General features: G+C 41.0%; 1 protein-coding gene across 1 annotated transcript in view; it reads right to left on the bottom strand.

Moving 5' to 3' along the window:
• The window catches only part of LOC109448892 (adhesion G-protein coupled receptor F2), a 52,631-nt gene extending 38,676 nt beyond the window's left edge, over positions 1-13,955 (bottom strand). The window contains exons 1-3 of the mRNA XM_074333938.1: positions 13,852-13,955; positions 11,831-11,922; positions 9,457-9,713 (exon numbers count right to left, since the gene is read on the bottom strand). Coding sequence (XP_074190039.1) covers positions 9,457-9,713; positions 11,831-11,922; positions 13,852-13,955 — 453 coding nt within the window. The remainder of the gene's footprint in view (positions 1-9,456; positions 9,714-11,830; positions 11,923-13,851) is intronic.

Below are 13,955 nucleotides of genomic sequence, written 5' to 3'. Positions count from 1 at the left end.
CAGAAAGAAGGACAGCATAAAATGAAGCAAATACACCAAGAAGGACAAAGATTTAAAGAGAGAGAGAGAGAGAGAAAAGAGAGAGAGAGAGAGAGAGAGAGAGAGAGAGAGAGAGTCCTGGTGACACTCAGTAGCTGTATTTTGCGCCCTGGGTGCTATGAGATACACTGATATCATTATAATAAAATCGCCTTTGGGGTTTAAAGTAGTGTGACTTAGGAGCTTGTTTATGGCAATCAAAAGATTCAGGAACAATATGCAGAGGCAATAAGAGTCTACAGCCTCAGCCCTAAATAAAAATGAAATCAGAGGATCTATTTACTTGAGAGATCGAGATTATGGTGAGACATATATTAGAAAACAAAAACAAAAAAACCCCATGAGTTCCCAGGATAATGGGATTAAAGATAATGAGATCATATGCTAAACCATGGTTTTGTGGAGGAAGCCACTGTGTTCTAAAGTAAATCATTTTTCCACTGGTGAAATTAAGTCAAATCTTGCACAATGCAGATGCAGTACCGAGGGTGGGGGGGATGGTGGTGGAAGTGGTCCGCCCCAGGGGCGACAAATATTTTATTGCTGACGTGGTTTAGAATCAGCAGAATACGTTATTAATAAAAGGCAGACATATTTAGTTGGTTCTATTGGGGGTGGGGGCATATTTGGAAATATCGTCTATAGACACTGCACCCGATTATCACCTGGGCCCAGGGCAAACAACTTCCACCCTCAACCCGTGCCCCTGCTCCCAGGTCCAGTTTTGGAAAGACCAAGCTGCCACCAGGCTTGGAACTGTTTGCTCATCTCATTGTCTTTGAAGAAGAGTCTTGGTTTCTGTTTACACATTTGCATTCATTTTGCAAAAAGACCATGATCCTGTAACTCTATATGATGTAAAAACTGTCAAAAAGGGATTTGGGACTGTATGATCTTAGGATATAATCCCTACAGGCATAAAATACAAGTTTTGCAGTCTTTTAAGACTCATCATTTGCCCAGAAATGTATTTGAAATCATTTCCCTGAGCTACAAATAAATTGATTTCCCAAAGCTATAACAACATGAAAAAACTTTGAAAAAGGAAATTTAATAATTAAACCCAAAATAATGTGAGATAAATTTAAGCTTCACTCTTACCAATAAGTTTACTTTAGGGAGAAAACACATTGTGTCAAAATTCAAAGGATCAAAGTTTTTAAGCAAAACTAAACTTTCAAAATTCACACTCAACAAACGTAAATCATCCTTCAGAAAAAAAGAAGGAATCGAGGTATCAATTACAACAATATTCAAAGGAATAATATGAAAAGCAATGGAAATGTAGACATTTGGGCATTCTTTCCCCCAGTGCAAAGAATGACACAATACAGACAAGCCTATGAGTCAAGAGAAATCTCCCTCCAGTTTATATTCCTTTTGAGAAAGTCTCACCTGAGGAAAACAGTGTCTAGGATCAAGAATTCTTAATGCCATAGGTTAGTCGTTGGAAGTGCAGGATTTTTTTTGTGAAGGTGTAAAAATATTCCTCTGTATTCAAGGAGACTTTAAAGCTGATGAGATCTTGATAAGAAGTCAAAATTGCAGGTAAAATATTATAAAATTAAACGAGAGGAAATAATGATTTAAAAAAAAACAGTTAATTCGCCTCTGCATTTATACTTCCTCACTTTTAGAGCATCAGAAAAAGAAAATAATTCCTTTAAAGATTCCAATTTCCTGGACTCGGATATTTGAATGGGATCAGAGAACCGGAGAGTAATAAATAAAAACAAAACTATGTTCATACCAAACGAATGCTCCTACTGAATTATGTAAAGCACCTCCAAATTACCAGAATCCTTTTTAATACTTACTCACTGCGTATGTTATTAATTAAACCCCAAATTACAAAGCCTCAAAACTGTAGAATCATAATTGGCTTATCTCTGAAATTCCTCCCCAAAGGAAGTTATTGGAAGAAAGGGGATGTGGGACTACTCACTGTGGCTAGCCAACAACAAAGTCACCAACAAATGTGCCCCGATCCCTGGCAGCTGGAGACACAGGCCGTTGTCAGTGGTTTTCCTTTGTCCTATCTTTCCACAAATCAGTAGGCTGGGCGCCTGTATCTCTGAGCAGTCAATTTAGCCCCGAATGGCAGATCCCCAGGCCGAGGCAGTCAGGCTGGGCTCTGCCCTGGCACAGCGAGCCAGCCCCATAGGCAGGGGCCCTGCAGCCTGACAGACCAGTCCTGCAGGGGAGAAGCTCCTGCGGTGGGAGGGGCACAGAGCCAGAGAATGGATGAGTCACACACTAGGTGACACATAGACTCTCACAGAAAGCGAAGGCTTCCCTTTTGGGCAAGGGATCCAGAACTATGGTGGTAGTACAGGATCTGTGGTACTTGGCCATAGCTATTAACACCCTCACCAATCTGCCTTAATAGGATATGGAAAACACAAGTGTCTATGCTTGCAGTTCTGTCTTTGTCTGGCTTTCCGGTCACTAGGATTATGGTAGTATGGTTCTCTAATTGTTTCTAGTGGTCTCTAGTTCCAGGTGCAAGATGGCATTGCAATTCCCAAGCTCCTTGTGATGAGATGGGGTCATTCAAGTTGTTCTGCCATGGCGACCAGCAATTCTCAATGGTAGCTACTCCATCAGCCTGGGTCCCTGAGTAGCTAATAAGCAGAGGGCCTTGTTGGCCTGCGATGGGCATGAGCAAAATATTACTGGTTACTGCTCTTTGTTACTGAAATTTGGGAACTCTTTGTTACCTCAGCATAACCTAGCCTCTACTGGCTGACACCAGGACCAGGGCTCCTGGAAGCCAATATAGACAGTGATGTAGCTTTCTAACTTCTAACTCTCAAAATTCTTTTCCAACTTTCTTTTTTTTTTTTTTTGGTATCCAAGCCCAAGTTTCAAAAACTATACTCATGTTTATCTAAGATGTGGCATTTTTCAAAACCCTCGCTAAGAAGTTATTTAACATAGTGAGAAGTTATTTAACACAGTGAGAAGTTCTTTAACATTTTTCATCCCTTGTTCTTAGTTCACTTCCTGGATTGCTCTGGATCGTCTAGGGAGTGACCAAAGATTTGAAAATCACCTTTGGGGCTGAAATCTAGTCATTTCCATCCATCGGATGGGAAAGTTCAATATGTTTATCATGCCTAATAATATACACCATAATATATAATACTATATGCCCAATGTGCCACATATTTGTGGGCATACTGATTTACACAAAATATGACCCCCAATCTCTCACAGCTTATAATCTAGTTAGAAAGAGAAGAAACATAAATGTGAAAAGTGTGCAAGGTCTTCTCTGCTAAGAGCTAAAGCAGTAAGTTTAAAGCAAGGAAAGGGTGATGGAGACCAGTGGTCCCAGGCCACTTCATGGAGTACGCAGGGCTGGGCCACCTAATTTCTGTTGATGAGCAAAATTTGGCAGCAGGAAAAACTGAGGCTTGTCCATAGTATATGCGTTCAATAAACTTGTATTGAACATCTACCAGAGACCAGGAATGTAAAAGATGGAAGTGTTCTTGAAGATCATCCAAGCCCAACCTCACACTGCTCCGATCGAAACACCAACTTAGCTATCATTATCTAGGACTCTCGACTTTTTAAAAGGAAAGTACTGGCCTCAACTAAATAAAGCAGAGCTCCCGAGCCTGGCTCTAGCCTTGTCACCAGTTTCTCCTTGACTCACACATTATGCACTGGTAATGCCTTACTGTTTTCATCATGCTGTTTCAAATCACCAGGCCTCTGGACAACCTAGGACAACCTTCCCAACTCTGTTTGCTAGTGAACTCCTTGCCCTCAATCATGATTCACCCAACTGTCTCTTTTTTTGAGAAAGTCTCCTCCAAAGCTTGACATGAAATTGAATACCCCTCCTTTTGCATTCATTTACCTAGTCACTAATTTTATAGTGTTGAAATCTGAATCTTCTCCTCTGAAGTCACCTTCACCAGAGTTGTGACATGTCTTGTTTTGTCCATCTTGCTCTAGCTTCATGTAAAATTAGTTCACATCTCTTTTCTTTTCCATTGGCCTCCACCTATCTCCACCCATAGCTTCACCTCACTGGCTAATTCTTGTCCTCAAGAGTCTCCTCCACTGTCGCACCTTCCCTCACCAACTACCCTGGCCCAGTGCCCCTCTTCGTACCACCTCAAGACTGGCACCACCTCATCATCTAGGTTTCAGTTCCAATGACCTCTTCTCAGAGACGCATTCTCTGGCTGGGCGGTCATCATTTACCTACCCAAGGTCATTCTGTCTTTTTTCCTGCCAAAACTCTAGACTTGATGACTCATAACTATTTTGAATCCATGTGGCAATATAAGTCCTCTTTTCTTGTCACTGAATTAGAGGTAGGCAGGTGACCATTTGTGTTTAGTGAGTTTTAGGGGGAAGTCTGCTGGGGAAGGAGGGAGCTTCTAGGTAGGATTATCTTCCTAATAAAATGAGGGAGCTACACAAGTGGAAAAAATTATCTTGTTCCTCTCCCCCCACTTTTTTCTCCTTTCTGGATTTGGAAACTCTCAGAGGATGTAACGTCTGCCGCTATGTCCGGCATCTTGCAACCATGACACAACAAGCCTGAGGAAAATGCCAATATGTTGAGGATAAGGGTGGAAAAAAGCTGGGTCCTTAATGATACCACTAAATTACTAAAAACAGACTGGGCTTTAAAGATAAATAATTAATGCTTCTAGGACTTATGCCGTTGTCAGGTCTTCCGTTACTTGTGCCAAAGTAACTTATTTGATACTCCAAGCACCCTATCTAAAGTAGCATTACAATGTTCCACTTATTTTCCTCATATATATCATTACTCAAAATTATCATATTTGGAAATTGGTAAATTGTCTCACCCAAGGAATATGGGGGCAGAAACTTTGTCAATTTTATCAGGGGTGTATTTCCAGGTCCTAGAACAGTCCCCGACGCTTTATAGGATCTCAATAAAGATATGTTACATAAGTGGTTAGATGAAAGAATACCTCTGGTGACAATTCTTTGTTTCTTTTCTATCTCATAACAGATGTGAGCTCCTTGAGCCCAGAGACCCCGCTTGTCTTTATTTTCATTTCCTCCAAAATTATCAAACTGCTTGGCATACAGTATGAAATTAATAAATATTTGATGAATGGAGATATAAGCACCCTGGACCCTTCCTTCAATAACCACCCCTCTATTTAAGGAACAACTCCAGAGCCTCCAATATTAGACACCCTGGCAAAGGAATTCTGAATCGTTGTTTCATGATAGTCGTACTTACAAGAGAATTTCATGATAGAGTCTTAAACTGGTAAAAGATCTTAGAGATTGGCCTTGTAGACCAAACTTCCAGATGAAATACTTTAATAATATAGAGCTGATCACCTCAGGATACATAACTGACAATCATGTTGCAATTATATTATATGTGCATGGGCTCAAATAGGCCTCTTTGTGATTGACAGCTATCTTCAAGCTGTTATCTATTCATATGGTCTTTAAAACCCAACCCTGAAAGAAACGCTTTCTCCACGTCTTCACACACACAACTGAACCTGGCAGGGATAAAATTACCATATTTCACTGCCTCTAAGATGCCGGTGATTGTATGATACCCATTGTTTTCTGAACCACCGAGAAAAAAAAAAAGATGCTGACAATTAAACGCTGAAACAATGCTAGAAAACTATGGAATACTACTAGGATGTATCCCAATTTCAGAGGTGTGTCTAAGATGTGACACAACATAAAATACTGTAGTTTCACTTTAAAATAAACTTATACAGAATTCCACAGCCCTCCATGCAGTTGGTCAATCCTGCCGTGAGTCACTGGCAGGCTTGTTTTTCCACGATCCTGGATGACTAATGACACACAGTCACTCTCTTCAAACCACTGATGAAACGTCTCCCCATCCCTCACCTTATCAACTTCACCTTACATTTTACAGAGAAAATAGAAGCCATCAGATGTGACCTCCATCCACGTCTCATCTCCAAACCTACAAACCCACTCGCATGCACTCCCACCTTCTCTTCCTTCCCCCTTGTCATGTTGGAGGAAGTGTCTTCCTGTTAAAACTTGTCCCTGTCCAGGTGCTCTGTCTCCTTCTCCTCAGACTCTCTTGAGGACAGCATTCCTTAAGATTTCCTATTCCCTCCCTCATCAATTTCTCTCTCTATAATGCATCATCCAACAACATTCTAATATGCTCAAATACCTTCCTCCCTAAAATGAAACAAAACAAGTCTCCCTTAGTTCCTCCTGACTCCGCCTCAAGTCTTCCTTCCTAACTAATCTTCTCCTGAGCACTGTACACATGAGCTGTCTCTACTTCCTACCTTACAATTCTCTCTCAGCTCAGTTGTCCCCACGCAATTGCATCTAGCTGTATAAAGGTCGCCAACTGTTCTCCATCTTAATAAATCTGCATGTTAACTCTCTGTTCTCTTCTTGCTTTCTCTCCATTGACCACTTCTCCCTTTTTTGAAAGGCCTTCTTTAAAAAAAAATTTTTTTTAATTGTGAAAAACATATAACATGAAATTTACCATCTCAACCATTTTTAACATTCACTAGTGTTAAGTACAGTCACAATTTTGTGGGCTAGATCTCTAGAATTTTTTCATCTTGCAAAACTGGAACTCTATACCCATTGAACAATAACACTTCATCAGCCCCTCCCCGCAGCCCCTGCTAACCACCATTCTACTAACTGTTTCTATGAGTTTGACTTCTTTAGATAACTCATGTAAGTGGAATCATACAGTGTTTGTCTTTTGTGACTGGCTTATTTCACTCAGCATAATTTCCTCATGGTTTATCCTTGTTGCAGCATGTAACAGAATTTCCTGCCTTTTCGAGGCCGGATAATATTCCATGTGTGTATATATCACACGTTGATCCATTCATCCGTCAGTGGACATTTGGGTTTCTGAAACACTTCCTTTCTAAATTCATGTGTTCCTCACATTCTGATGTCCTCTCTGGTCTCTTCTCTACTGGACTTTTGAGCGTGGATTTTCCCAAGACCTCTCCTTATCTCTCTGCTTTACTCTCCTCGCTTCCCTCGCTTCCTCTCTCTTTCCCTAGAGTAGCTCACCCATGTCCCACGGCTTAGATCTCCAGACCACATTTCTCTTCTAAGCTCCACATTCACATGTAAGAAAGTCCTATGATTTCTTCCTCAAAATATATCTCACATCCGCCCGTGTCTTTCTATCTCCATCCAGTCTAGGTCACACTGTTTTCTTGTCTGCATGAATACAAGCATTTTCTTATTGTCTCCCTGATTTTAAACTTGCCTCCTTCCAATCTGTTTTTTGTTTTGTTTTGTTTTGTTTTGTTTTTTTCAGAAATCTCAAACATATATTCAGTCATGTCATTTCCCAAAATAAAATCTATTTTCGTTGCACTTAGAAGAAGGTCTGTCTGCCTCATACTGGGGAGCTGCCTGCCTTTCCAGACTCACTTGGGGCCGCCCTTCCTCTGTCTACTCTGATGCAGATGTAATGGCCTCTTATCAGGTCCAGAAACTTACAAGCTCTGCGCCACCTCTGGGCCATTGTTCCTGTTTCTTCTGCCTGGGATCACTGTGCCATGCCTCTTCTCCCTTGCCCCACTGTTTTCTTCAACACACACACACACACACCCCAAATTCTTTGTGGGGCTGGCTATTTCTCCTCTCCAGCATGCCAAGTATATCAAGATGAAGAAATAGAGTCACCTAGGAGCAAACCTTCAGAGGGCCCTCACTGCACCTGCGTGTGACACTGAGAGTGAGCATCTCCTTAAATTTTGGGTCCTAGGCCCTCTCCTGCTTCTCCTTAGTCCAGCCTTGCTCCTCTCTTGGGTCTTAGCTCCAGTACACCTCACAGGAGGCCTCTTTGGCTGTTCTCCCTAAATAGGCTCCCCCCTCCTTCTACTCAAAACCCCATACTCCTAATAACTACACCATTTTTGTTTCTCTCAGTTCATTTATTCCAACTTCTAATTATCAACATATTAGTTATTTAGAGGTTGTCGGTTTATCCCCCATCCCTCAGGAAAACCAAAACTGTAGACACATAGTAAATATTTGGTTTTAAATGTATTTAATAGCCACAATTACTTCCACCATCCTTGAAAGAACATGGCTTCCAATTCTATCAGCCTCTGGTCACCTTCTTCTGCCTTCTGGGGGTGGGGGAAAGGGGAGAAAGGAGGAGGGCAAGAGATGCCACAAGACTGACGTGGGAGAGAAAGGGTCTGTGAGCCTTTTGAATTTCCAAGAGAAAAAACAAATTCAAGGATTACTAGACACAAGATTTTTAGAAGGACCCAAAGGTATCTTAACATTAACCCAAAATTCAAAATATAAAGGCAATGTCACACGATATAGTGACCTCATTTCTGACAAGATACAATAAAACTTTTGTTTCATAAATAAGGGCATCATTTCACTTATGACATGTCAACTGCCAGGAGACCACCAGAAAAATCCATCGATCGAGCAAAGTCAAATCTCTTAAGACTACACCTTGACGTCTTAAAAGGTTTCAGAAGAGGGAAATCGAAGGGAGGGGTGGATACTCAAAGGGTCTTCAGGCCATGAAACTTGGAGAACTGGTCAAGATTGGGCAGAGTTTATGGCATATTGGCTTGACTAGGTGAGTACAACACCGCAAATGTATTCAGTGAGTCTTTGATAAAGAAGCTGCTGCACTTGGTAATAAGCTGTTTTACACAGTTCAGAGTTTATCGTCCAGGATTGAATATTTCTTGGAGAGCAAGTACCCAAGCTACTTATGCTTATTTTTTTGTTATTTCACATCGGGACAGGAAGGAATGCTCAGTTCCAGTATTGTGTAACACAGGTTTGAATTCTCAGCCATCAGGAAAACTTATATGTAAAGTTCTAAAACTCACCCTCCCAATTTTAACTTACATTCCCTCTTCTCTGCCCACTCCTCACCTTCCCTCAACTTCATTGTTTAAGAAGTCAATAACCTCATTTCCCTTCTTCAGAACGAAATAGGCTTTTAGGATATTATTCTATTTCTCTCACATTGTTAGTATCAACCAGAAAATTAGCCAACTTGCTAAATTTCTGGACTTATCAAGGGGATCACTTCAGAGACGGTGTCGATGCCTGACCACTGCGCTGTACATCTCGGGCTGAAGTAGAATAATATTGAATGTCAGCTATAATTTTATACATATAGTCATGGGAGGTGGAGTATATCATAAGGAAGAAAGTCGAAGGTACTGTAACAGTTACATAAGATGTGAGAGGGGTAGTAGCTTGGGGCAGGGGTTATCACTTTGTGAGGGGTGTAAATGTCTAACTACTATGTTGCTTTGTACACCAGAAACTAATAAATAAAAAAAATGAGTCTGGTTGCTGAAAGGGACTGGGATGGTGAATTACTCCCAGGGGTAAAGCATTTCCTTTTCATTGTATTCATCAACTCACCTCCATCCTCCCCCTTGCTTTCTTTTTCAAAGGACTGGCCCTTCCAGCTGCTTTCCTGTGTTGTTTAATATTTACTGACTGTTCCAATTCTAGTTCACGTCCAGATGCACCGCCCCAGACCTTTACTGAGTGTGGACGCTGCTGTTCTGGCTTGGGGCCTGCAAGTTTCCGTCTCAGGCGAAGGCCTGTGGCAGCACCAGTTTTCCTGCCTTCACAGGAGTTGCTGGGCTCGTAAGTAGATGCTGTGGACTTGTTGACTACAAGAAGTATTCTCTAAGATCAAGCAATATTAACACTCTAAAGAGGAGATATAACCAACTACTCACATAGGGGGCACGGGGGGCAAGAAGGAGTAACAGTAAACACACTATTTTTTTAATGTATGTAGAATATTAGAGTTCGAACAGCTCTTAAAATTCAAGTTCTTAATTATTCATTTGAAGAAACAGATCCAAAGAGGTGATGAAATCTAGGTCCATGTCCCTGAGATGGGGAACACAAGGCCAAGTTAGAATCCGGATCTCAACCCTTATCTCCTAGCTCAAGAGTAGAAAAAACTACTCAGCAGGGAATAAAAACACTGAAATGCAACCTTTCCTTTGCCCCTTACATTGTTTGTAGATCCTATCTTGCAAAACTTTCTTTTGCAAGAGAACAGGTTTAGGTCTTATTAATTCAATTTAGTGCCATCAGAGCACCGAAGGGGTCCAAAAATGGTATCCATTAATAGGCTGTAGAGGTACATAAAATCTTTAAAACTGTATCAGAATTGTGTGTATATGTGCATGAGTGCATTTTCTGAGTCAAAAAACTGTTGCGGGGGAAGGGGGAGGTTCTCAAAGCATAAAGACTCACTGTGCGAGAGCTTGATTTCTGCCTACTCCATCACTTACCAGCTATACGAACTTGGCAAATTAGTTAACCTCTCCTTTTCCCAGTGTGCTCATCTGTCAGTGGGGATGTGGCTATTTGTCCACCTTGTGTTTATTCTCCCTTTTTCCTTATTAACAAGCCCTGGTATTTTTCAGAGTTGCTCTGTTAAAATATGTACCTTCCTACAGACCCTTGGAACTAGAGCTGGAGATATGACCAGGTTCTGGTCAATTAGATGGTAATTGAAGTCCCTGGGTGAGGTTTTTGAAAAAGTTACTGTTTTTCCCATGAAAAGAAAGTGAGGTGGGAAGGAATAGATTCAGTGCCTTTAGCTTGTGCCTTTAGCCTACTCACACTTTTCCTTTTTCTGCCTGGGATTCAGATGCAATACTGTCATGTGCCGCTTAATTACAGGGATATGTTCTGAGAAATGCATCATTCGGTGATTTCATCATTGGTCAAACATCATAGACTGTGCTTCACAAACCTAGGTGGTGTAGCCTCCCACTGTAATTGCATGTGCTATACTTTTATATGACTGGCAGTGAAGTAGGTTTGTTTACACCAGCATCACCACAAACACATGAGTAATGTTACGTAATGTTCAATATGACGACAGCTACAGCATCATTAGGAACCGCAGAGTAATTTTTTCAGCTCCATTATAAGCTCCTGGGACCACCATTGTGAATGCCGTCCATTGATGACTGAAATTATGCGGTGCATAACTACCGATTTTGTGAAAGTAGAATGAAAGCCACGTGCTAAGGATGGCAGACTAGGAACATAGGAGAAGATGTGGTTCTTTGTACTTTCCTTGAGCAGTTACACAAGTTCTGGGCTGACTACCTCCTGATTTATGACATTGTGAGAAAAAATAACACTGTACTGAAGTTTTTTTACATGCATCCAAATACAAGATTTGATAATATTACCTGACTCATAGGATTGTTTGAGTTAATCCATTAAAATCACTTAGAATAGTGCCTGGCACGTCATAAATATTTAATAACTGTTAGCTCTCTTTACTAACATGCCTACTACTTCAGTTACTACAATTACTACCATTGCTTATTCTACCACTAGTATTATTGCTAGAGCATAGTTCAGAGCATGTGTGCCTTGTAGGGGATGAGTATAACAGAAGAAAAAAGTAGAAAAATAGATACAGATTACACTGGGCTGTGCTTTAAACATCAGGCATCAAAGTGCTATGTACCAGCTTGTGAATCTATTCTGCCTTCAAAGAGGTCAAAAAAACCAATGAGGAAGGATTTCTAGCAGACTATTAGCTGTAGGAACCCAATGTCTCATGATCAAGAATGCATCCTAATGGGAGAAAAAGTCAAGATGAAATGGAAAGGCTTAATCCGAGACAATGTTCAGGGTCAGAAGGGATTTTGAGAGCAGGGAATTAGCCTGTTAAAGTGGCCTTTAATCTCACCTTCTTCTCCCTGTCTCACTATGGATTTAGATTATTGTTATCGATAGCTAGAGTTACCATTGAATTTATCATCCAGGGTAAACCAACTGTGCCGGGTAACCTGGGATAGAGGGTCAGGGTACGCATAGCCCATGCAGGCTGATATAAGCCTTGTTAAGAGAGATGTGGGGAGTAAATTGGTACAATAAATTGGTACAATTTCTTTAGAGGACTTTGGCCACATGTATCAAAAGCATTAAAAATGTTAATATCATTGGTACAATTTCTTTAGAGGACTTTGGCCACATGTATCAAAAGCATTAAAAATGTTAATATCATTCATTCAGGTGGTAATGTCATTTCTAGATCTTTACCTTAAGGATATAAGAGATGTGTCCAAATATTCGTGTAAAAAAATGTTTATTGCAGTTTTATTTATAATAGAAAAAAACTGAAATCCATGTAAATGTCCAACAACCTAACAATAGTGAAACTGGTTACATACAGTATAACCATGCAATGGAATGTTATACAGCACGTACATTCATGTTTCGAGGAACACATAATGATGTGAAAAAAATTAATAATGTTCAGTGATGAAATATCTAATATATATATACACACAACATGGAAATATTTTTTTTATTTGTGATGTTTGTAATTGTAATCTCTTCTCTGGTTACTGAGCTTATGGGAAATTTTTATACTCTGATATTTCCCAAGTTTTTACAATGAAAATATTTTTTTTAAAGAGCAAAACAAAACAAAAACTGTCATCAGTCAGAATTCAGTTCTAAAGGAGAAGCAGCACTTTGTATTCCAAGTATGAAGGGTTTTAATCTAGGGAATTATAGGCTTACACATCTGCTGGAAGGGTTGGTGAGCAATAGTAGGAAGCTGTCACCAAAAATCTCAGCCTGCAGCTCCAAAGCAGGTGGCTGCCAAGAGCTCACTAGAAATCACAGAGCCTACAGGAAGCCCTGCCACTCTCAATACACCACAGGAAGGAAAGAGGCAAGAAGGAAAAGACGTGCTTAGGAAGATACTGCTACACTTCAAGGAACCAAAAAACAACAGTAAAGCAAGTGAGTCTCAAGAAGGTGCCGCAGAGACGCAGCCCACCCCTCAGGTGTGGGTGAGTTCCCCGAGCTCCCCTGCCAGCCCTGCCACTTCTCAGTCTGCAGTCTGCCTACCATTTACCCACAACTGCAGCGGCAGTAATACCAGACAACACAAAGTTAAAAAAAAAAAAAAATTAAAAAGTAATAATACTATGAAAGTTTCTACTTATCTAGAACTTCCCATTTGGTGCATCACAGTCGTGGGGTTCTACTGGGAGACTGCTGGGGGTCTCTAGGTAGTGTCTAGCCAGTCTAGCTACCTACTGCATATGAAACAATATGTAAAGTGTTCTTTGTTTCGTTCTCTTCTCTTTTCCTTTTACCTCAGGGGAACTAGGAAGATTACAAAGGATTTGTCTAGCTCAGTACAGTCCCAACTCAGACATGAGAACTCCACCAGTAAATCATTTTCATACTGGGGATGATTTTTTAAATTACACCCCCTGAAAATATTTTCTCTCACTTGTGAGTTGAATTGTTTCCGTGAGGGCTTTCCACCACTACTCCAGAAAGAAGAAAAGGTGGGAGAGATCCAAGACGGTGGAGTAGATAAATACTGTGACGGCATCCTTCTGTGAACACATTAAAATTACAACTAAATTATAGAACCATCAACCTGGAGAACCATCTGAAGTCTAGCCAAACAGAAGTCCTATAACTAAAAGTATAAAAAAGCCATGTTGAGACTGGTCAGAGAGGTAAAGACATGGAATAGACCTCAAACCTCCCTGTGGTGGTTGAGAATCAGGAGGGATATCTCAGTTATGGAGGCTCCCCCCAGAGAAGCATAGGACCCCAGCTCTCCACATCAGGGTACCCAGCCCAGAATACCGGTGCCAGGAAGAGGAGCCCCCATAAAAATCTTGCTGTGAAAAACAGTGAGGATTCTAACCATCCAGCTGGGATGGAAAACTGCAGGAAATCCAGACTTCCTCTTAAACAGCTGAAGCACATATTCACTTGCTCGCCGGCACTCACCTTGGGCTCCAGCGGAGGGACAGTAACTCGGAGGGCCTTGGAGACATACAGGTGGCAGACTGCGGTGTGTGGCTCCAGGGGGGAGACTGGAGGACAGTCGGCAT

Source organism: Rhinolophus sinicus, linkage group LG05 (assembly GCF_036562045.2).
Source record: "Rhinolophus sinicus isolate RSC01 linkage group LG05, ASM3656204v1, whole genome shotgun sequence".
NCBI lineage: Eukaryota > Metazoa > Chordata > Mammalia > Chiroptera > Rhinolophidae > Rhinolophus > Rhinolophus sinicus.
The sequence above is the reverse complement of the archived record's forward strand: the minus strand, read 5'-3'. Positions and strand labels throughout refer to the sequence as shown.